At 47.6% G+C, this 24,456-nt stretch overlaps 1 protein-coding gene and 1 long non-coding RNA gene across 2 annotated transcripts; both read left to right on the top strand.

The window, feature by feature from the left end:
- Positions 1 to 12,968: 12,968 nt before the first annotated feature.
- Positions 12,969 to 14,842, top strand: LOC116860354 (EKC/KEOPS complex subunit LAGE3-like). Its single transcript, XM_032846390.1, has 3 exons — positions 12,969 to 13,201; positions 14,149 to 14,277; positions 14,567 to 14,842. Exons 1-3 carry the CDS (start codon positions 12,969 to 12,971, stop codon positions 14,679 to 14,681), a joined length of 477 nt encoding a protein of 158 aa, XP_032702281.1. The 3' UTR covers positions 14,682 to 14,842.
- A 344-nt stretch (positions 14,843 to 15,186) lies between these two features.
- Positions 15,187 to 17,556, top strand: LOC116860304. Its single transcript, XR_004381301.1, has 3 exons — positions 15,187 to 15,339; positions 17,092 to 17,182; positions 17,471 to 17,556. It is a non-coding gene; the product is annotated as an uncharacterized LOC116860304 (long non-coding RNA).
- Positions 17,557 to 24,456: the final 6,900 nt, after the last annotated feature.

Raw genomic sequence — 24,456 nt, 5'->3', positions numbered from 1 at the left:
TCGAGGGGGCAGTGTGGCCCGCTTGGCCGTCCTGCCGAGCTGGGGGCTCCGAGGGGGAGGCGGGTGCCGCAGGGACTCTCTGAGCCGCCCGGCCCCCCAGATCGTGTACTTCACGGCAACATTCCGCTTCGTGGTCCTCGTCCTGCTCAGGGTATCTGGGGTGCGCTGTCCGGGGCCTGGGATGGGGTCATCTATCAAGTCTGACTGATGGATGCTGGTGTCCCCTGATGTGCGGGTATGGGACGAACGAGGAGACAAGGCCAGCAGGGCCCTTCACATCTTCTCTTACCTGGCCCATCTCCAGGTATAGGCAGAGGTCCAGACCCAGATTAACTTTCAAACCACTTGTAGGATTTTGCAAACATGGGGTGATAGTTTGTGAGCAGAACAATGATTATTTCATTGAGGCAGCATCACATATATGTGAATGAGAACAATATGTCATTGTCAGAGATCAAGATGAACCTCCTATAGCTTCCCAGCCCAGGCTTAGCCATTAAGATTTTATTTATTTACTTGACACACACACAGAGACCACAAGTAGGCAGAGAGGGAGGCAGAGAGTGAGAGGGGAAAACAGGCTCCCCACTGAGTGGAGAGCCCGACACAGGGCTCGATCCCAGGCTCAATCCAAGGACGCTGGGATCAAGACCTGAGCTGAAGGCAGAGGCTTTAACCCACTTAGCCACCCAGGCACCCCTGGGCTTAGCCCTTATGCAGAAAGTCAATAGCTACTAAAAACTACAAGAAGGACAAGACTTCCTCAAGGCATTTGTAATGCGAACTGAATTCTCCCCAGGAGCCTAAAGCCTAACAAATCTCGCGTACTGTCTTTCCTTCTTCAACAAAAGTAGTACAGTTGACCCTTGAACAGCACAGGGGTTAGGGTTGCTGACCCCCCTGGCACAATCGAAACATGCATAGATTCCCCTAAAACTTAACTACTAGCAGCCTGCAGTGGGGTGGAAGCCTTACTGATAACATAAGCAGCAGGCTGACACAGGTTGTGTGTGCCATTTGTATTCTATCTTGCACCCTACGGTAAAGTCAGGTAGAGAAGAATTGTTAGGGAAAATCATAAGCAAGAGAAAAAGCATTTACAGTAGTGTACTGTGTTTATTGAACAAATCTGCATACACGCAGACCTACCAAAGTCAAACCTGGGTTGGTCAAGGGTCAGCTATAGTGAAATTTATCATGGGAGCTCTGCTTTATAGACAAGAAAAATCTTTAAGACCATCTTTTTAAACAAAATTACAATTGTGATCCTTATCTTCAGCCTCTTTATTTTCATTATCTTTGTCTTCTTTTTTTTTTTTTTGCTTTTGCAGTCTTTATGGTTCAATTAAAAAAAACAGACTTTATTTTTAAAGCAGTTTTAGGTTAACAGCAAAATTTAACAGAAAGTACAGAGTTCCCATACACCCGGCAGCCCCTCCCCACACACAGCCTTTTCCACTATCAACGTGCTGCCCCACAGTGTTACCTTCCTTACAACTGATGAGCTTGTAATTACTGGCCGCAGCTCATAGTTTACATGAGGGTTCTCTCTTGGTGTTGTGAGTTCTACGTGTGTGGGTAAATATATAGTGATATTTATCCATCATTATAGTATCATAGTATTTTCACTGCCTCAGAAATCCTCTGTGTCCCACATGTTCATCCCTACCTCCCTGCTAGAACCTGGAAGCTACTGATCTTTTTCTTGTCTCCATAGTTTTACCTTTTCCAGAATTGTGTTGTTGGAATCATATAGCATGCAGCTTTTCCAGATTGCCTTCCTTCACATACTAATATGCACTTAAATTTCCTGTGTGTTTTCTCCTGGCTTGGTAATTATATGCACCAAAATTTATTTACCCATTTACCTACTGAAGGACATCTTGGTTGCTTCTAAGTTTTAGAAGTTATGACTGAAGCTACTGTAAACATCCATGTGCAGGTTTTTAAGTGGACATACGTTTTCAACTTTGGGGGTAAATACCAAGGAGCAGGATTGCTGGACCATGTGGTAAGAGTGTTTCCTGTGTTGCCGGACTGCCTTCTGGAGGAGCTCCACAATTTTGCATTCCCATCAGCAAGAAACTGTTCCCACTGCTGCACATTCTCACCAGCATTTGGCATTGTCAGTGTTTTGGATTTTGGTCATTCGAATAGGAGTGTAGTGGTATCTCATTGTTTTAATTTGCAGTTAACTAATGACATATGATGCAGAGCATCTTTTCGTACGCTGATTTTCCATCTGTACATCTTTGGTGAGTTATTCTTTAAGGTCTTTTGCCCATTTTAAAAAAAAGATTTTATTTATTTATTTGAGAAAGAGCACGAGCAGGGGGAAAGGGCAGAGGGAGAGGGAGAAGCAGAAGCATTCTCCCCACTAAGCAGGGAGTCAAACATGGGGCTCGATCCCAGAACCCCAAGATCATGGCCCATGCTGAAGGGAGACACTTAACTGACTGAGCCACCCAGGCATCCCTCCCATTTTTTAAAATTAAATTAAATTACATTAAATTTTTAAATTTAAATTCAATTAGCCAACATACAGTACATCATTACTTTTGGTATAATGTGTAATGATTCATTAGTTGCGTATAACATCCAGTGGTCATCCCATCACATGCCCTCCTTAATGCCCATCACCCAGTTACCCCATCCCCCCACCCACCTCCCTTTCTGCAACCCTCGGTTTGTTTCCCAGAGGCAAGAGTCTCTCACGTTTTGTCTCCCTCTCTGATTTTTTTCCCATTCAGTTTTCCCTCCCTTCCCCTATTTGTCCTCTGCACTATTCCTCACATTTCACATATGAGTGAAGCCATGTGATAGTTGTCCTTCTCTGATTGACTTATTTCACTCAGCGTAATACCCTCCAGTTCCATCCATGTTGAGGTAAATGGTAGGTAGTCATCCTTTCTGATGGCTGCATAATACTACATTGTGTATATGAACCACTTCTTTATCCATTCACCGCTCCTTCCACAGTTTGGCTACTGTGGACATTGCTGCTATGAACACTGGGGTGCAGGTGCTCCTTCTTTACACTACATTTGTATCTTTGGGGTAAATACCCAGTGTGCAATTGCTGGGTCATAGGGTAGCCTCCCATTCTTTATACAAAAGATTTTATTTATTAATTTGAGAGAGAGCACACACACGAGCAGGGGGAAGGGGCAAAGGGAGAAGAAGCAGCAGACTCCCCTCTGAGCAGGGAGCCCACCATGGGGCTCGATTCCAGGACCCTGAGACTATGACCCAAGCCAGAGGCAGACACTTAACTGACTTAGCCACCCAGGTGGCTTTAGCCTGTTGATGTGATAGATTACATTAATTGATTTTCAAATGTTGAGCCATCCTTGCATGCATGGGATAAATTTCACTTCATAGTGGTGTGTAATTCCTTTTATACATTATTGGATTTAATGTTATAATATTACTGATTTTGGCATCTGTGTTCATGAAAGATATTGTTATGTTGTATTTGTTTGGTTTTGGTATTAAGGTAATTCTGGCCTCATAGAATGGGTTAGGAAGTATTCCCTGTGCTTCCGTCTTCTGGAAGAGATCATAGAGAATTGGCATAATTTCTTCCTTAAATATTTGGTATAATTTTCTGGTGAAACTATCTTGGCCTTGTATTTTCTGTTTTGGAAGGTTTTTAATTACTGACTCAGTATCTTTTTAAGATTTTATTTATTTATTTGACAGAGATCACAAATAGGCAGAGAGGCAGGAGTAGGAGAGGGAAGCAGGCTCCCTGCTGAGCAGAGAGCCCGTAACGGGGCTCAATCCCAGGACCCTGAGATCATGATGGGAGCCGGAGGCAGAGGCTTTTTAACCCACTGAGCCACCCAGGCACCCCCTGACGCAATATCTTTAAGAGATATAGGCCTTTGTATATTTTCTATGTCTTCTTGTATGACTCTTGGCAGATTGTGTCTTTCAAGAAGTTAGTCCATTTCATCTAGTTTATCAAATAGAATTGTTCATAGTATTCCATTAATATCCTTTTAATGACCATGGTATCTCTAGTCTATAGTGATGTCCTCTATTTCATTTCTGATTTTAGTAATTTGTGTCTTTTTTAAAAAAAATTTTATTTTAGTTAGCCTTACTAAAGGCTTATCATTTTTTTCTTCATTAGCCTGGCTTGAGGCTTATAGATTTTACTGATCTTTTCAACCAGCTTTTGGTTTTGTTCATCTTTACTATTTCATGTTTTCAACTCCATTGAGTTCTCTAATTCTTATAATTTTTTCTTTTGCCACATTGGATTTAATTTGCTCTTCTTTTCTTAGTTTCCTAAGGAGGAAACTTAAGACTGATTTTAGCTCTTTCTTTTTTAATGTATGCATTCAATTAAATATATTTCCCTCTAGGCACTGACTTCGTTGCATTCCGCAAATTTTAGTAAGTTGTATTTTTATTTTCCTTTAGTGAAAACATATTTTTACATTTTTCCTGGCATTTCTTTTTTGACCTGTATGTTTTTTAGATATCATTTAATCTCCAAGTATAATGGGATTTTTACTATTATCTTTCTGTTACTGACTTCCAGTTTAAATTTATTGTGGTCTGGGCGCCTGGGTTGCTTAGTTGGTTAAGCGTCTGCCTTTGGCTTGGGTCATGATCTCGGGGTCCTGGGATGGAGTCCCGTGTCAGGCTCCCTGCTCAGCAGGCAGTATGCTTCTCCCTCTGTATCTCCCACCTCTGGTCATGCTCATGGTGCTCTCTCTCGCTCTCTCTTTCTTGCAAAAAATAAATAATAAGTTTTATTGTGGTTTGAGAGAAGATATTGTATGGTTTCTATTATTTTAAATTTTAAGTTGTGTTTTATGGTGCAGAATGTGACTAATCTTGGTGAATGTTCCATGTGAGCTTGAGAAGACCATGTATGCTGCTGTTGCTGTATAAAGTAGTTTATACATGTCAATTACAGTTGGCTGATGTTGCTGTTGAATTTAACTATATCCTTAATGACTTTCTGCCTCCTGGATCTGTCCAGGAGATAGGTCCAGGATAGATGGGTGTTTAAGTCTCCAACTACCTTAGTCCATTTAAGCTGCTATAATAAAAACACTACAGACAGGGCGGCTTATAAACAACAAACACTGGGGCGCCTGGGTGGCTCAGTGGGTTAAAGCCTCTGCCTTCAGCTCAGGTCATGATCCCAGGGTCCTGGAATCGAGCCCCGCGTCGGGTTCTCTGCTCCGCAGGGAGCCTGCTTCCTCCTCTCTCTCTCTGCCTGCCTCTCTGCCTACTTGTGGTCTCTGTCTGTCAAATAAATAAATAAATAAAATCTTAAAAACAACAACAACAAACACTTACTTTCTTAGAGGTTGGGAAGTGTAAGATCCAGGTGCTGAAAACTTGGGGTCTGGTGAACTGCCTCTTGGTTCAGTGGTGTGTCTTCACATGGTGGAAGGGGGCAAGAAAGCTCTCTGGGGCCTCTTTTATAAGGATACTAATGCCATTCTGAAAGCCTCTTCTCGCATGATCTACCCACACCTCCCCAAAGCCCACCTCCAAATGTGATCCCATTGGGGATTAGATTTCACCACACAAATTTTAGGGGGACACAAATGCCTAGCTAGAGCACCGACTGTAACAGTGAAGTCATCGAGTTCTCCTCGCTATTCTATTGGTTTTCGCCTCGTGTACTTCCATGTTCTGTGGGTAGGTGCATACACATTAAGCACTGTTACGTCTTTTTGGTAATTGACCCATTTATCATTATGTAATGCCTCTTCTTATTCCTGGTAATTTCCCTGGCTGTCAAGTTTGCTCTGTCTGAAATTAATATAGCCACTCCAGCTATCTCTTGATTAGTGTTAGCTTGGCATAAGTTTCTTCATCCCATTAGTTTTTGTCTGTATGTCTTTATATTTAGAATTAGTTTCTTATAGACAACATAGAGTTGGATTTGGGTTTTTTTTTTAAAGATTTTATTTATTTATGGATTTTGTTTTTTGATCCATTTGGACTATCTGTATTTTTGCATTGGTGTAGTTAGATTATTGGTCTTTGAAGCGATTACTGATATCGTTGGAATAATATTTGCCATGTTGTTACTGTTCTCCATTTATTGCCCTTATTCTTTGTTCTCAATTTTGTCTTCCACTTTTTCTGTCTTTTGTGGTTTTAATTGATCTTTTTATATGATTTCACTCTTCTTTCTCAGCATATTAATAATGCTCCTTTTTTACCTTCATTTTTAGTGATTGCCCTAGAGCTTTCAATACACATTTACAACTATTCCAAGTCCACTTTCTTTTTTCTTAACTTTTGTTTTTTAAAAGATTGTATTTATTTATTTGACAGAGAGATCAGAAGTAGGCAGAGAGGCAGGCAGAGAGAGAGAGGGGGAAGCAGGCTTCCCGCTGAGCAGAGAGCCTGATGTGGGGCTCAATCCCAGGACCCTGGGATCATGACCTGAACTGAAAGCAGTGGCTTTACCCACTGAGCCACCCAGGTGCCCCCCAAGTCCACTTTCAAATAACACAATATCATTTCACTGATGGTGATAATATTTTATAACAAAGTACTCTTAATTTCTGCCTCCCATCCCTTGCCTCGTTGTTATATATTTTACATATACATCAACTATAATAATCAAATATATTATTGCTGTTATTATTTTGAACAAAATTTTATCTGTTAGATCAATTAAGAATAAGAAAAAAGTTCTTATTTTACCTTCACCTATCAATGTTCTTTATGTAGGTCTGGTTTCCGACCATTTTCCTTCTCTCTGAAGAACTTCTTTTAACATTTCTTGCAGAATAAGTTTACTGGTTTACTCAATTTTTGTCTGAGAAAGTCTTTATTTCACAGTCATTTTTGAAGAATAATATTATAGGATATAGAATTCTAGGTTGTTGGGGTTTTTTCCCCCCTCAACACTTTAAAAGTATTTCACCCCCCCCCCTTTTTCTTGTGTGGTTTGAGGAGAAGTTGGATGTAATTTTTATCTTTACTCCTCTATAGGTAACATGTAGTTTTCCTCGGGCTTCTCCCACAATGTTTTCCTCTTTTTCCGCAGTCTACATATGTCATGTCGAGGTATAGTGTTTTGGGGGATTTATCCTATTTGATATTCTCTTAGATTTCTCTGTCGGTGGTTTGGTATCTTATATTAATTTTGGGAAATTCTCAATCATTGTTGCTTCAAATGTTTTTTCTGTTCCTTCTCTCTTTTGTCTCCTTCTGGCATTCCCATTACAAATATGTTATACCTTTTGTAGTTGTCCCACACTCCATGGATATTCTGTTCTGTTTTTTAAAAAAGATTTTATTTATTTGAGAGAGTGAGAGAGAGCACGGGCAGGGGGGAGGGTAGAGAGAGAAGACAACTCCTCATTGAGCAAGGAGCTCGAGGCGGGGCTCGATCCCAGGACTCTGGGTTCATGACCTGAGCTGAAAGCAGATGCTTAACCCACTGAGCCACCCAGGTGTCCTCTGTTCTGTTTGTTTTTTTTTTTTTATCTTTTTTCTCTTTCCTTTCTCAGTTTTGAAAGTTTTTATTGCATATCTTCAAGCTCAGAAATTCTTTCCTCTGCAGTGTCCAGTGTACTAATGAGCCCGTAAGATACTTCATTTCCATTAGCGATTTTGATCTCTATCACTTATTTTTTATTTTCTTAGATTTTCCATCTCTTTGCTTACACTACCCATGTGTTCTTGCACATTGTGTACTTTTCCACTACAGTCTTTAGCATATTAATCGTGGTTATTTTAATTAGTTGGTCTGATAATTCCAGCATTTCTGTTATATCTGAATCTGATTCTGATACTTGCTCTGTGTCTTCACATTGTTTTTGCCCTTTTAATACACCTTCTAATTTTTTCTTGATAGTTGGACATGCTGTACTGTGTAAAAGGAACTGTTGTAAATAGGTCTTTAGTAATGCGGGGGGGAGGGGCAGGGGAAGCATTCTATAATAGTATGCTTAGGCCAGTCTTCGGCGAGCCTGTGCGCTGGGGCTGTGGACTTCATGCCTGCATCTCAGTCTTCCTCCCTTTAGGTGGCTCAGGATGGCTGGTGGGAGCTGCAATTGTGTATTTCCCTTCTCTTAGGCTATTAGGCTCTGATAAAAGCCCAGCAGGTAAGGCTGCGGTCAGTTTCTTTGGTGAGCAGACCTTGTTAAGATCAGAATGGTATGTCATATGTCACAATGGTTACCCTTTCCATTCCCCTGCTAGAGGCATGAGAAGATGTTTCTCCAATATTCACCATAAGGACCTGGTAGAGTTCCTTGAGGTAAATCTCACAAAAATGACCCATGACTGGGTCCCCCTCAGACCTGTCCACACAGAGCCTCCAGGAACTGATTGGCTGCAATTCAAGTTTTTCTCACTTGGCGCTGGTTCTCCTTGAGGTATCTGTTTGTGGGTTGGCTGTGATTCTCTTTCTCTGTCTCTTCAGTTTGGGGGATAGCGGTTTGCCCTGTGACTTCAGTTCTCCCACAGATCTAAAAAGGGTTGTTAGTTTTGTTTTTCAACTTTTGGCTGATTGTTCGGACAGAACGACAACTTCCAGTCTCCTATACGCTGAGCTGGAACTGGAAGTCCATTTTTGATTTTTTTTTTTTTTTGTTTCTGCATCTGGCTTCTATTAGCTGCTTATGCAACAATATCCACCCTGGATTTTTCTCAGTGTGAAAACCCTTATCATCTGCTCATTTATCCCAGTTTCTTTTTAGCTTCTTCCATGGAGAGAGAAAGATGTTCACCTTGACTAGAGTATAATGCTTATTATAAAGGAAGGAAATGCCTGAAAGACTCTTGAGGTGATCAGGATCCTTGGGCTCTTTTATTTCCCATTTGGGGGAGAATGTCTGTGTCTTCCTTAGCCACATCTTGTCATTTTCAGAGCATTTGGAGAAGGTGATTGAAACAACTGGGTGAAGCTTCCGCTTCTGCTTCTTCTTCTGCTGCTCCTCCTGGCATCAGTGGCTCTTAGCTCCTCTGCCCCTGATAATTTTTTTTCTTCAACAAGATTTCAAAAATCATCCTGTATCCATCCAGCTCTAAATCATCCTGGAACTTCTCTGTGTTAGTGTCAACGTAGAATACAATAGTGTGTTCTCACTGCATTTAGTGTTGCTGTGCATTTCGATGGATCAACTAGCTATTCTCTGGTCATTACTGTCCTTTTTCAGCAGGTTCCTTGTTACTTTTTCATTATGTTGTTCCAGATAAACTTTAGAATTATTACATTTAAAAAGCATATCTGAGGAGCACCTGGGTGGCTTAGTTGGTGAAGTGTCTGTCTTCAGCTAAGGTCATGACTGTAAGGTCTTGGGATTGAACCCCACTTCAGGCTCCTTACTCAATAGGGAGTCCCTTCTCCCTCTCTTTCTGCCCCTCCCCATGCTTGTGCACCCTCTCTCTCCGTCTCTCTTTCTCTGTAATAAATAAAATACTTTTTAAAAAATAAAAAGAATATCCCAGATAAAGTTAGGTTCAACCAGTTTCATGACACTAAAAGTTTGCATGTCAAAATATCCCTCCAGGGCCTCCTGGGTGGCTTGGTCCTTAAGTGTCTGCCTTCAGCTCAGGTCTTGATCCCAGGGTCCTGGGATGGAGCCCCGCATCTGGCTTCCTGTGGAGCGGGAAGCCTGCTTCTCCTTCTCCCACTCCCCCTGCTTGTGCTCCTTCTCTCGCTTCCTCTCTCTCTATCAAATAAATAATTAAAATCTTCAAAACATCCCTCCAGAAGCAAAATAAGAGAAATGACAAACAGGAAAAAGACTTTTGCAACTTATGTCACATCCAAAGAGAGAGAGAGAGGGAGAGAGAGAGAGAGAGTGTGTGTGTGTGTGTGTGTGTGTGTGTGTGTATAAAACTTCTAGGGGCATCTGGGTGGCTCAGTTGGTTAAGCATCTGCCTTCGGCTTGGGTCATGATCTTGGGGTCCTGTGATCGAGCCCCACATTGGGCTCCCTGCTCAGGGAGGTATCTGCTTCTCTCTCCTCCTCTGCCACTCCCCCTGCTTGTGCGTGCATGCTTGCTCTCTCTCTGACAAACAGATAAAGTAAAAAATCTTTAAAAGAGATATTCTAAATATTGATAGGAGTAAGAGAAAAATGGGGAACGGGATATGAGCAGATGGTTTACAGAAAAGGAAGTGCCAGTGGTCCCTAAACATACAAAAAGACATTCATGCTGAGTCATAAGAGAAATATACATTTAACGTACATTGAGATACCATTTCTCACCAATTGGATTGCCAAAATTCAAACTCTTGACAATATACTCTGCTGGCAAAACTGTGGAGAGAGAGAGAGACTTTCAAATATTGTGGAGTGCAAAGGTACTACACCTGTGGAGGAAAGCTTAGCGATATTTCTTTAATCTCATGTACATTTACTCTGCTGCACAATACTACCCAGCTGGTTAAATAGTCTTATTTATGTGTCTTAGTTATCTCTCACTGCATAGCAAATTACTTCAAAATTTAGTAGCTTAAAGTAACAGACATTTATTGTTTCTGGGAGTCACCACTCCAGGAGTAGCCCAGAAGGATAGTTTTGGCACGGGGTCTATCATGCGGGCACGGTGAAGTTGCTGGTCAGCGCGGCAGTCATCTGATGGCTGGTCTGGTCGAGCAAATCTGCTTCCAAAGTAGCTCACAACAGCCACTCGCATGGTGGTTGGCTGGAGGCTTGGTTCCTCCTGATATGGATTCCCCTGTTAGAGTTAGCTAAGAGCAAGTAACTGAAGCTGGCAAGCCTTTTATGATCTACGGTTCCAAATTTCCACATTGTCACTTCTTCCATATGCTATTTGAGAGAAAGAAATTACAGCCCAGTCCACACTCAGGGGGAGAGAAATTAAGTCCCATTTATTTTGCAGGGTGGAATACAGAGAATTTGTTTAGATTTTTAAAATTATTTTTATAATTTTTATTTTCTATTTATTATTTATTTTTCATTTGTTTTATTTTGTATTATTTATAATTATATTTATTAATTTTTATTTATTGTTTTATTTTTATTTTTAAAGCATCACTATATTTTTGTTGAACATGTTGTTACTTTTTAAAAAAAGATTTTATTTATTTATTTGACAGAGAGAGATCACAAGTAGGCAGAGAGGCAGGCAGGGGGCCAGGGAGCAGGCTCCCTGCTCTGCAGAGAGCCCCATGTGGGGCTGGATCCCAGGACCCTGGGGTCATGACCTGAGCTGAAGACAGATGCTTAACCCACTGAGCCACCAGGTGCCCCAAACATGTTGTTTCTGTTGAGTGTATGGTTCGGGATAGCAATGCAGAGGGAGTGAAGTGGTCTGATGTAGGGTCTGTTTTGAGGGGAGACCCAGCAGGATTTGATGCTCTAGTTCAGTTTTATGTCCTTCCTTATGATTACCAAGGACGGACACAGAAAACTAATACAACATTCCAGGATGGATATCTCTTGTCTGATTAAAAAACTGCTTTTTGATTATGGGGGTGCCTGCAGGCTGGTTCGGTGGGTACAGCATGCGACTCTTGGTCTGGGGCACGTGAGTTTTTGCCCCAGGTTGGGTGTAGAGACGACTTAACAAGAAAAAAATGAAAGAAACGTGACGTAAGGTCCCCGTGGGCCTTTTGGGGGAAGAAGCCCCCCCAAGCAAGTCAGCCCCCCCAAAGCCACCACCCAGAGATCATGGGTGTCTACACTTGGGGGTGTTGCACAGGCTTTCTGGCGTCTAGACAGGGCCGTGGGTTCTTTTGCCGTTCTGCCTTCTGGTTGTTCGTCTAGGACACGACCCGGTTTTCCGCGGCCACTGCTTGAGTTCCAGGGCCCACCCCGTCGCTCCTCGTCCCGCTGGCAGGCTTGCCCTCGCACGGGGACCACCGGGCCATCTTTCTGAAAATCGCATCTGATGTGCTCATCCCAGGGGCAACCCCCTCGAAGGCCACTTCGGGTTGTCCACCTGTACCGGCGATGGGGGCGGGGCGCGACCCAGGATCCGTCGTGGGCTCTGTCCCACCTCCCTTCCACGAATGGCTGCAAGGACGTCGAGCCACACGTCCTGGGGACCCGAACCCCGGCAAGAGGCAGGGCGGGCAACAGGCCACGAGTCCGGTGGCTTCACACGAGGTCTTGGGCAGGGGTGGGGGTGCGGTGGGGGTCGAGCTGAGGCACGACGGGACTGCGGAGGTGCGACGGGGTCACGTGTCACCCCACGGGGCAGCGTTTCGTGAGGGAGTGCTCGCTGGCCACACAGCCGGGAAGGCGGTCCCGGAAGCCGCGGGCCGCAGGCCCGGCTTGGCGGGAACCCAGCGCGATGCCGGCAGCCGCCCGAGGGAAGCGTCGTGTATGCGCAGGCGTGCCTGGATCCCACGGAGCCCTGAGGGGCGGGGCTTCACGAGAGAGCGCTCATTGGCCAGGCAGCCGTGGGGCGGGGCCTCCGGGAGCTCACGGGGCAGCTGACAGGGACTGTGGGAGGCCAGCCAAGGGCCCAGCAGGCTCGTGGGGCCGGGGCGGGTCGGTGGGGTGGGGTGGGCGATGGGGGCTGTTGGCGGAGGCGCTCCGGGCAGCCCGAGTCGCGTCGCGTACAAAGGCGCTGAGCTTTGCGAGGAAGCGCTGGCTGGCTCGGCAGCCATGGGGCCTCCCAGGGCCCAGGGGTGCAAGGGCCCACTGGGCGGGCGGCGACCACAGGCCTGGCGGCCTCCCTAGGAGCCCGTTGGCACAGGCGCCCTGGGGACGCGTCGGGCTCTGAGACGCAAGGCTTGTGGAGAGAGCCGGGCTTTCCTGGCGGGCCCCCGCCGGGTCTGTTTGGCGGGAAGCGGCCACGCGCCCGGCACCCTTTTCCCCACACCGCTCCGCCCCTCCCCGCCCCTCCCCGAGCCAGTTTGCGCGTGCGCGGCGTGGGGGCGGGGTCCGCGCGAGAGCGGAGCTTTGGGAAGAAGCCATAGTTCGTTCCTCAGCTGCCACTCGGAGGGGCGGGGCGGCGGGAGCGGCGCCCGGAGGGCGGGGCGCGGCGGCCATGCAGGCGGCAGACGCAGGCGCGGGCAGCGGGGCGGGCGCTGCGGACGAAGGCTCGGACGGCCAGGACCGTCGCCGTGGCCCGGGCGGTCCCGGCTTTCCCGGCGGCGCGGGCGAGGCAGCTGCTGCCGCCGCCGGCAGGGCTCGGCCCGTCTCGCGCGTGCGGCACGTCCCGGAGCCGGGTGGAGACGCCGCTGCCACGACTGGAAGGCGGGAGAGCCGAAGACACATATTGTATCCTGCCCGAGCGGACGGCGCGGCCTGGGCCCCTGAGGGATCGAAGGGTCGGGGCGGCCTGCGGGCGGACAGGGAGAGGGGCGGTGTTCACCAGGGGCTGGGGACGGCTAGGGCGGTCCGGCCAGGGCTGGTGGGACAGTGGTCACCCGGGGAGTGGCTGGGGGGGGTCCCGCCCAGGGCTGGTGGGACAGTGGTCACTGAGGGAGGCTGGGGGTTCCGGCCTGGGGCTGGTGGGACGGTAGTCACCTGGGGAGCGGCTGGGGGGGTCCGGCCCAGGGCCGGTGGGGCCCGGCCCAGGGCTGGTGGGGCCGTGGTCACTGAGGGAGGCTGGGGGTTCTGGCCTGGGGCTGGTGGGACAGTGGTCACCTGGGGAGCGGCTGGGGGTGTCCTGCCCGGGGCTGGTGGGACAGTGGTCACTGAGGGAGGCTGGGGGTTCTGGCCTGGGGCTGGTGGGACGGTAGTCACCTGGGGAGCGGCTGGGGGGGTACAGCCCAGGGCTGGTGGGACAGTGGTCACAGGGGTTGTTGGGGAGGCTGGAGGGGTCCAGCCCGGGGTTGGTGGGCCAGTGGTCACCGAGGGGGCAGGGGAAGCTGGGGGGGTCTGGCCCGCGGCTGGGTTGGAGGGGTACAGAGGGGAGGCAGGGGGTGCTGGGGGAGTGGGGGGGGCGGCAGAGAGATGCCAGCAGGGTGCCAATGGCCTGGCTTCAGAGGGATGGGTCGGGGGAGGAAGGAGGGAGAGCAGGGCGATGACCCGTTTTGCCGGGGGCGGGGGTGGGGGGCTATGGGCCTGGCTTGGCGTCTGGGGCCGGGTTGGCTGGGTGTGATTAGGTCGGGGAAGGGGGTGGGAGCTGTCTTGAAGGGGACTGGGCTCGTCAAGGGGGCCTGAGAAGGGCGGGGGGCAGGCGCAAAATCGTTTGGATGGTGCCTTAAGCCGGTCTCCTCCAGTGCCCTCTGCGTGCCTTTTCCATCCCGCGTGGAGGCGGAGATTGCCTGTGGGTCCCTGGCCCCAGATGCCGAGCCCCACAGAAAGGCTGTCGAGAAGCAGCTGACAGTGAGCGGCAGCGTCCTGGCCGTGTAAGTTCTGGAAGGGGGCCCGGTGGGAGCTGCAGCAGGTAGCAGGCCCGGTCTCCACAGAAGGGGCGCTCAGCTGGACACACCGAGACCCTCCGTGAACGGTTACTTCCAGGGACAGGGGTGGGGGAGGCTGTCTCGGCCTGCACCTGCAGCCTGGCCTGGGGTATAGGGAGGTGCCTTCATGGGGATGTCGGGGTTGGTGGGCTGGATTTGGGGCGGGGGGGCGGCAGAGCAAGGAAGGGGAGGAGCTTCAACCCCCAACTCGGTTGTCTTTTCTGCTCCCTTTCAGCCACTGGAGGGCTGAGGATCCTCGCCTCCTGCGAATTTCCGTCCTCAACTTCCTGGACCACCTTTCCCTGGTGATGCGGACCATGCGGCGCTTTGGGCCCCCCGTTTCCCGCTAAGCTTGGGCCGGGGAGAGGGGCTGAAGTCTAACGCGTCCCTCCCCGGGGACTGCGTCCTTCCCGGGACAGTGACTCCTGTCGTACCAGCTGCCACTGTGTTAGGAGGGCCTAATCCTCGGCCGCTACCGGCCCCAGGGCACTCAGGGCCCGTTTGTTTTGTTTTGTTTGCCGCTTGAACGTTTCTCAGTGCAGACAATTAAACGGAGCTGTGCGGTTGGTTCCCTGTCTGGGCTTATTTTCCACCATGGCACCGCCTCCAGAGGGTCTTCCCTTTGTCCTCGGGGAAGCGGAGGGGAGGTTCTGGGATGTAGATAGGGAGGCATGAGAGCTGACTGAAGACAAACGATGGAGGAAATGGGAGAACACGGCTTCTGTCGTCCTCTGTCCTTCTCTGTCCTTCACTGTCCTTTGCTGTCAACGGCTCTCCGCTCGGTGGAATGTGTCCTTGGTTTTTTCCTTGTGTTTATATGCTAAACAGAGAATAATGAAGAAGGGTAAAATTTTGCGCGTTTCACATGTCTCCGGATGTTTTCCCCATCGAATGTGAACTTTTCCTCTATGAAAACTCGGAGTGCATTCTCGAATGGATGCATGAAAGATGCGTTCTAATGTAATTACTGAACTTTTAAATTCTCTTCAGCTTTGCCGATGAGAGATGGTGAGTCAGTGGAACTCGGGTGTAAAATCTTTGTATGAATCATGCTTCCTTAAGATACGTTAATAGAGGCAATTAGAGGTCGTCTGAGAACTCTTGGCACGAGCAGCCCAGCAGGAGCCAGTCATAGGGAAGGGTTTGCACAGCCATGCCAGAAACCCTTGCACTCTAAGTAGGATTTCTGTACGAACCTCCGTTTCCAAACAATCCAAGAAGGGGGTAATCTGTTGCCCTTGGGCTCTTAGGGGAAAAGTACAGCAGCACGCAGGACCCAGATGGCTGTGCAGACGTCAGCTGGTGGGGAAGATGTGGTAGGTGACGCGCAAGGTCAGGGTACCCCTCTGATCCCTACAGGTGCGAATTCCAGGGGGGTCCTACTGGAATTGGTAGCATGGACTATACAGACTCCTGATGGGCCTCACAGTGATGCTCTGCAGGTCGTTCCAGAAGCTGAGCTGGTGGCCAGATGGCAAAGAGGCAGATTTCTGGGATGGTTTCGTCCCACAAAATACAGGAGCTGGGTCTGCCAGGAAGCTGCATTCCTGGTGGGGTGGCCTGGAAGAGGTGAAGGGACAGGGGCCAGGAGCAGCTCAAGATGCTGTTCCCAAGTGAGTTGGTGAGTGTGGAAGGGAGGGGAACGGGAACAGGGAGAACAGGACAGCAGAAGGAGATAGCCTGGAGGGACATGCCAGGAGTGGCCTCTTGCGTGGGGGAGGGGATGGTCCTGAAGGCAGACAGCAGAGGGAGACAGGTCAGAGTGGCCTGAGGGGACGTGGTGGGGGGGGATTGACAGCTCATCAAAAGTAGTTGTTGGCAGAATGAGGAGGCCTGGAGGCCTGTGACAGGGGCCAAGTCAATAGTATCTGGTTCCTGAGCCACAGTTTCTCTAGCAGCCTCACTGCAACTGGGAGAGGGGATCACCTGCGGGCTTCTGGCCTCAGGTATTGAACCCCACCACAGGGGGATCAGAAAATGCCAGCAACTACGGGCAGTGACTGGTTGTGGAGGTTCGACGAACGGCTGGAGTGGGGGATGGCAGCAAAAGGCTAGACCTTTGTCTGGGTATCACTGCACCAGCGACCCTGAGGATTAGCTCTTGGGGGTGGGATGGGGCGCCTGGGGACAACCGCGCCCTCCATGAGGGAGACACAGGAGGGTTAGGGCTAGTGGCCTCCTCGCAAAGGAGAAACACGGGCCCAGCTGGGACTTGACTTGCTTTCCCTTCCCTCCTAGCATACTGACGACTGAAGGAGCACGTCTCTGCAAATGTCCATGCCTTGCTAGAGCAGCTTTCCCTGGTTCTGGGGGCCATGCCGTTGGGGGGCCACTTTCTCACTGGGTCTCAGCAGGGCAAAGGCACCTGAGTCCTAACCTGGTGCGTGTGCCTGGAGACGCTGATGATGCCAGGCTTCCGTGGAGAACCGTGGGCTGGCCTCCGCCCATCCTAGACCTCTGGCGTGCAGGACCCGCTTGTTTCCCCATTGCTAGAGGAGGAGAGCACTTACACAATTTTCCTGCAGAAGATAAAACAGCCACAATGCCAAGTTTCTGTTCTGCTACCACACTCTCAGATGGTATCAGCCTTGTCCTATGGATGCAAGGAAGGGCCAGGGATTCAGACATTCATTTCTTTTTGAAGATTTTATTCATTTATTTGACACAGAGAGAACACGAACAGGGGGAGCGGCAGGCAGAGGGAGAGGGAGAAGCAGACTCCCCACTGAGCAAAGAGCCTGATGACAGTCTCCATCCCAGGACCCTGGGATCATGACCCGAGCTGAAGGCACATGCTTCACCGACTGAGCCACCCAGGCGCTCCGGGACTCAGATATTCAGATGGTACAAGGTAACTGAAACAACTTAGGAAATGGGGAAAATGAAAATCAATTATACTCTATTATTTGCAATTAACTACTGTCAACATTTTGTAATATCACATCAGTTTTATACTTGTGCTTACATATTAAAGGGGCAACATAAAATGTATTTTGTGAGTTTAGAATTAAATTTTTCCACAGGTTTTAAACTTATTTAACAGATGAGCTCTATTTGTGGGGGGTGGCGGGTGCGGGGAGCTCCTTCTGGCAAACCTGTCATCTTAGAGTTCTTGTGTCTGATTGAGCCTATCATGCAGGGGACATTGAGGGCACACCAGACCCTGGGCCTTGGGGGTCCTACCAGTTTAGCTGACGTTCAGCCTCCAGGGATCCCGCCATCCCCTGCGGAGGAGACAGGCCTGTGGCGGCTGCATCTGCATCCCCGCTGCTCCCGCCGCCTTCTGTCCCTCAGAAGAGCTTTAGTCCGATGACCTCCAGCACCCGTCTGTGCTTCTAAAGCGTCATTACCCAAACGTACAGGACACGGGTGTGGGTGGTGGGGACTGTGTAATCATCCAGACGTGTGGATCCCTCAGCTCCTTTCCCCTGAGATTGATTGATTGATTGATTGAATGATTGCTAGAGCATGGGGGGAGGGGTAGAGGGGAACCCCAAGCAGACTCCACACCAAACACGGAGCCCAACGCAGCGCTCCATCCCGCGACCTCACCATCACGACCCAAGCTGAAATCAAGAGTTGGGCGCCCAACCCACTGAGTCCCCCAGACGCCCCTGTTCCTCAGCTCCCTTAGCCAGTGCCCTATGCTAGACCTTTCCACCGCTTGTCACCCGTCAGGACTATAAACTGGGCTGCAACGAACACCATGGCCTGTTGGCTTTTGTGCAGGAGATTTGTAGAAGGGGACTGGGGTCAAAGAGTAAGCCCTCTTTCCCGTGCTTGACAGACAGGACCAGACTGCACCCCCGGCAGCTTGTGCCCGTCGTGCGTGAAAATGTCCATTTCCCTACGTCCCACCTCAGACAGGGTGTGCTCGGTCGTGTACACCTTGGTAAGACCAAACCCATGCGGTAACCTAAATCCCATCTCGGTGCTGCTCCACTTTCCCTGAGATGCTGGTGTAAGCAGGTGACACCGTGTGTGACGTTTGGCCCGCGCCAGCTCTGCTGAGAACCGTCCGCTCATATCCTCTGCCTGGTTTCTGTTCGGGACAGTCACGTTTCTCCCCCGGTTGGTCAGTGTTCTGTCTGTGTTCAGAATGCCAAAGCTTTATCACACTTGGAACGTGCTTTTCCTCCTCACGGCTTACTTAAAAAAAAAAAAGTATATATATATATATATGGGCACCTGGGTGGCTCAGTGGGTTAGGCCTCTGCTTTTGGCTCAGGACATGATCTCAGGGTCCTGGGATCGAGTCCCACATCGGGCTCTCTGCTCAGTGGGGAGCCTGCTTCCCCCCTCTCTCTCTGCCTGCCTCTCTGCCTGCTTGTGATCTCTCTGTCAAAAAAAATAAATAAAATCTTTAATATATATATATACATATATACGTATATATACACAGATACAGATAAAGCTATAGATATATACCCACACACTTCGGTCACCAGAGACAGATCGCAGCTCTGACTGAGTGAGCAGGCTCACTGGAGGGCCCTGGAGGAGCTCCCGTGTCGGGCGGGACAGGGCGGGAGCCAGAGCCCCTCTGAGGAGTCTCGTTGGCGTGGCTCAGACCAGCTCTGTCCACGGACCGGCTCTCAGTGACTCAGCTCCAGCCACTTTCCATCTCTCTGTGTCTCTCTTCCTCCTCCCGGTTCCCTGAGAGAGCGAGCAAGCCTGTGATTGGCATAGGCTGGGTCACCGTCCCGAGGGGACAGGGATGACGGAGAGGGGGTTGGAGGTTAGTGGGTCATGGCGGTCCGCCACCTGCACGCTGAGGTCTCCGCACGAGGCGGGAGCGGGGCGTGGCGGGGACAGTGGGCTGCAGCAGAGTCCTCGTAAATGCCTGGGGACAGAATGGTTCCCTTGAGAGACAGCGATGGGCAAGGGGGCTGGACAGCGGGGGCCTCAGATGGCCAAGTGTTCTTTGTAAAGGGGGTGAGAATACAGGGCAGGAGAACAGCCCCGGGGGAAGCACACCGCCTCCTGCTTACCCTGAGGTGTATGGGCTTGAGAAGGAAGGAAAGCCTCCTGGGGAGGGGCAGTGAGAACACAGTGTCCTTCAGGACAGAGCCAAGCCTCCTTAGGGCCGAGGGTAGACAATCACTTTGAGTAGAGACTGAGCACAAGTATGAGTTCCGGAGAGATGAGGGGCGTGTGGGTGAGGTGGCGTGCTCAGGGAAAGTGCATCCAGACTCTGCTGTTTGAGATTAGGCTTCTAGTCCAGTCCCACCAAGGGTGCTCAGTGTCACGAAGGGGTGTCAGATTTGTGTCAGAGCACTGACTGTTCTTACATTTCTATACGGAGTGTTATCCTTTCAACAAACTTAGAGACATGTAGATTTCTACAGTATTCAAGATTTTTGCCTCATTATTTTGCCTATGTGCTGTTGTTTCCAAGTTTGGGTTTCAGTTAATGTTGACCTGAGGCTGTTGGGATTTGAAAATGAACTTGTCAGATGTTATTCTGCTCTTGTGACCTTGTAATACTGGGACAGGATGTCGGGGGAATCTGGAGAATTGATTCAGAAAAGTTCAATCTGAGGAACTGATAAGGTTTGTAAAAGCATCTGCACCTGGGCTTTATTTTTATGTGGCGATCCCTGCGATCTTTTACAACTTCTTTCATGAGTCAGTATTTTATTTTTAAGATTTTATTTACTTATTCATTTATTTATTTATTAGAGAAGGAGAGAGAGAGAGAACACAAGCAGGAGGAAAAGGAAAATCACGCTCCCCGCTGAGCAGGGAGCCCGATGCAGGAGTAGATCCCAGGACCCTGGGATCACCACCTGAGCCAAAGGCAGACACATAACCGACTGAGCCACCCAGGCACCCATGAGTCAATATTTTAAAATCAGATTTTACTAAGTTTTCCTATTTCATGTGCATCCGATCTAGGGGTATGGATTTGTCTGTACAGTGGAGTCCCATCACATGGACATATCACCTTTGTGGATTTCATTACATAAACTTGAGAAAAGACAGAGATATGGGGACAAGCCTTCCCAGATATACCCTCTGTCTGACAAGTCTTCAAGTATGAGCTCCCAATGACACCCAGGCCTCAAACATCATAGAAGCCTCTTGAAACACTTGTTAACATCCAGGGAGCACAGTTTAGAAAATTTATATGTTTCTTGTTAAAAAAAAAAACAACAACACTCAAGTTAAATATCTCACATCCTAGAGATAACTGCTGTTAGTTAATTAACATTTTGGGGAATATTCTTCTAGGCCTGTTCTACAGACACACATATGAATAGATATGTCTGTGTCTCAGTACACGCACGCACACACTCATAGGTACACAACTGCGTCTTGATGGCCACCATGCAGAACCCTGCAGAGATGAAGAAAGAGCAAACTGGGATCCAATCAGTGTCAATTCCACTGCTCTCGCTGTCTCTCCCTGTGTTCCTGCCCTTACTTTTTTTTTAAACATTTATTTATTTGAGAGAGAGAGAGCAAGTGCATAAGCAGGAGGGGCAGAGGGAGAAAGATTCTCAAGCAGACTCCGCGCTGATCATGGACCCCCCGACATGGGGCTTAATCTCATGACCCTGAGATCATGACCTTAGCCCAAATCAAGAGTTGGAAGCTTAACCACCTTAGCCACCTGGGTGCCCATTTGATCTCTTTGTCTTCTTCTCCGTGTGGTTCTTTGCTCCGGGGGAAGCATGAAGTTACAGAGCGAGCTTCACCAGCCCCCAGCAACACTCAGGGACTGTACAGCTCTCAGCCTCTCTTGCCCTCACCAGCCCAGGTTGGAAATCCTTTCAAAAGCATCACAAACTTTTATTTTAGCTCATGATGGAGGTCGCTAGGCGCGCTTTCCCAGACTGCCTCTGCTCTTGTTGACAGACGTATTTCTGACACATATTTAGAGAGACCAGAAGCCATGGGGAGAGGCAACCTAACTGCTGCCTCCGAATTGCTCCTTCTGGGACTGTCAGAGGGCCCTGGACATCAGCCCCTGCTCTTCAGTCTGCTCCTGGCCCTGGCCCTGGTCACCAAGGTGAGGAATGTGCTCACTATCTTGGCCACCAGTCCTAGCACACCCCGACCTCCACAGCCCCAAAGTACACTTCAGAGTCAAGCCGTCCTGCATCAATGTCTGCTTCACTCCTGCACTATACCAAAAATGCTGGTCCAAGTCAGTCATCAGAAAAAAGACAATCTTAAATATGTCATTCGTAGAACACAAAAAATACATGAACCAAGCATTTAACTTGAGAAAGTAGGAAAACAGCAGCAGCAACACAAACACAAAACAAAGAAGGGGAAAAAAACTAATAACAAGGAAAGCAGTAAACATTCAAAACCCATGTAGAATAGGTCAACGGAACCAGGACCTGGTTCTTTGAAAAGACCAACAGTATAGATATTAAAAAAAGAAAAAAGGAAAACACAAATAGATCACATTATGAATGGTAAGAATATCTAGCAACAGATTTAAATACATGGAGGAGGGCTGCCTTGCTGGCTCTGTCGTTTGGGTGTTTGACTCTGGATTTCGGTGCAGGTCATGATCTCGGGGTCGTGGGCTCAAACCCCTTGTCGGGCTCCGTGCTCAGTGTGGAGTCTGCTTGAGATGCTCCCTCTCCCTCTGCTCCTCCCTGCTGTGTGAGCACTCTCTCTCTCAAATAAATCTTTTAAAAAAGTAAGGTAATTTAAACAGAGGGGTATTGACAGGCAAATCAACATACAGATTACAATTCACGAAACCGAATAGAGCGTTCACAAATATAGCTCATGTACAAGAACAATCAACAGGCAAATAAATGTTATGTAATACATGGAGCTGAGGAAAAAGGCAAAAATAATGTTAGCTCTTCACTGCGAAATAATTCGTAGATGGGCAAGAAGTGTCAAATATAAACATGAAACTATTCTTAAAATATTATATTGATGGGACGCCTGGGTGGCTCAGTGAGTTAAAGCCTCTGCCTTCGGCTCAGGTCACAATCTCAGGGTCCTGGGATCGAGCCCCACATCAGGCTCTCTGCTCAGAGGGGAACCTGCTTCCTCCTCCCTCTCTCTCTCTCTGCCTACTTGTGATCTCTGTCTGTCAATAAATAAATAAAATATTTTTAAAAAATATTGATAATATATGCTCAAGATGAAGTGAAACTTCTTAATCAAAAAGACAATGGAAAAGATCACACATGAAAACTGATAGATTTAGTGACATACGAATAAAAAGACAATTGAAGAAACATTTGTCATCTGTATAACAAAATATTCATATCCCACTAACTTTAAAAGCTTATAACAGGGGCGCCTGGGTGGCTCAGTGGGTTAAAGCCTCTGCCTTTGGCTCAGGTCATGATTTCAGGGTCCTGGGATCAAGCCCCACATCGGGCTCTCTGCTCGGCAGGGAGCCCGCTTCCGCCTCTCTCTGCCTGCCTCTCTGCATACTTGTGATCTCTCTGTCAAATAAATAAATAAAATCTTAAAAACAAACAAACAAAAACAAAAGGTTAAAACATGCAACCCATGAAGATACAAAAACAAAATGAACCGAAAAGATAATTCATAGAGGGAGAAACAAAATGACTAATAAAAATACAAAAAAATCAGCCTTGTGAATAAACAAACATGAACTAAAACAATCAAATTAGCACTTTCATTGATCAAAACAGCACATGATACATGGGGTTTCTGTATCCTGTGCCAGGAGGTGAGATCCATAAACCTTTCTACACACGATTGCCAAAAACATAGAGACTTAATACTGAAAGGTCTGTCATAACCTGTCTGGGATAAATCTGTACAAGTGTAGTTTGTGTTCTAATACATACATTTAAGTATTGGTAGATGATGTTGACATCACACAGGTGTACAAACACACCCGCCAGTCAGCGTGGCACCAGCGCTCTCCCACCCTAACCCACACTGCACTGTCCCAGATGGAAGTCATGACCAACGTGGCTATCTCACAAACTGTGCTGAGAGGCAAGTGTAAAATGCACATGGAGTTTTGAAAATCGTAACTAGAGTCCAAAATAGCTCGTTACTACTTCTTTATTGACTGCATGTTACAGTGATGATATTTTGCATATGATTGGGTTCCATGCAACATACTGAAATTATTTTGTTCAAGTATTCTTTATTGTCTTCCTTAATAAGTTCCCAAAGTTTTTGTCCCACACATTTTCTTGTTAAGGTCATTCCTGAGTATGTTGTAGTCTTTACTGATACTGTAAAGGGTGCTTTGTTGACCTATTCTAGCTCTTGCTTCATCTTTGCCTGGGGCCGCTTTACCGACCGCTCTTACTGGTAATAATTTTTCAGTTGGATCACCTTGTGTTTTTCAGGTAAATAACTGTATCAGCCTCAAATAATAAGTTTTCCTCCTTCTTTTAGATATTTATACTTATATCTTTTTTACTTATCTGGTTTTATGGTCTACTTACCCAATAATGTAAAATGATAATGGTGATAAAGGGTATCTCTGTTTTGGTCCAGACTGTAATGGGGATGCTTCTAGTGTTCTTTGGGTTTTGAGTTATTGATAGAAATATGTAATGTAAAAGAAGAATCCCCCTCGTCTGATTATACCAAGGTGTTTTATAAAACAAAAAGCGTATTTGATCTTGTTAGATGCCTCTATAATATCTGTGGGGAAATGATCATACAATTTGTCACTTCTGACCAATTAATATGGTGTATTATATCCATGGATTTTCTAATATGGAACCATCCCTAAATTCCCCCAAATAAATCCCACTTAATCATGTTTTAATTTTTTTATTGAAATGTAGTTGACATTCAATATTATATTAGTTTCAGATGTACAACATAGTAATTCAACATTTATATAAATTTGGAAGTGATTACCATGATAAGTCTAGCTACCATCTGTCACCACACAAATTTGTTACAATATTATTAACCACATTCCCTGTTTGGTACATTGCATCCCTGTGTCTTATTTATTTTATAACTGGAAGTCTTGTACTCTTAATCCCCTTCCCCTATTTTGCCCATCCCCCCACACCTTCTTTTCTGTCAACCACCACATTGTTCTCTGTATCTGAGTCTGTTTCTGATTTATTTTGGTTTTTTGGATTCCACATATAAGTGAAATCATATGGTAATTGTCTTTCTCTGTGTGACTTAATT

The sequence above is a fragment of the Lontra canadensis genome, unplaced genomic scaffold, assembly GCF_010015895.1.
Source record: "Lontra canadensis isolate GAN:19392208 unplaced genomic scaffold, GSC_riverotter_1.0 scaffold174, whole genome shotgun sequence".
NCBI lineage: Eukaryota > Metazoa > Chordata > Mammalia > Carnivora > Mustelidae > Lontra > Lontra canadensis.
The sequence above is the reverse complement of the archived record's forward strand: the minus strand, read 5'-3'. Positions and strand labels throughout refer to the sequence as shown.

Excerpts from the sequence above, each read along its gene's own strand:
- LOC116860354 (XM_032846390.1), top strand. The coding sequence starts at position 12,969 with ATGCAGGCGGCAGACGCAGGCGCGGGCAGCGGGGCGGGCGCTGCGGAC. Across the intron at positions 13,202-14,148 it reads GAGAGCCGAAGACACATATT|TGCCCTCTGCGTGCCTTTTC; the intron begins GTATCCTGCCCG and ends GGTCTCCTCCAG. Across the intron at positions 14,278-14,566 it reads AGCGGCAGCGTCCTGGCCGT|CCACTGGAGGGCTGAGGATC; the intron begins GTAAGTTCTGGA and ends GCTCCCTTTCAG.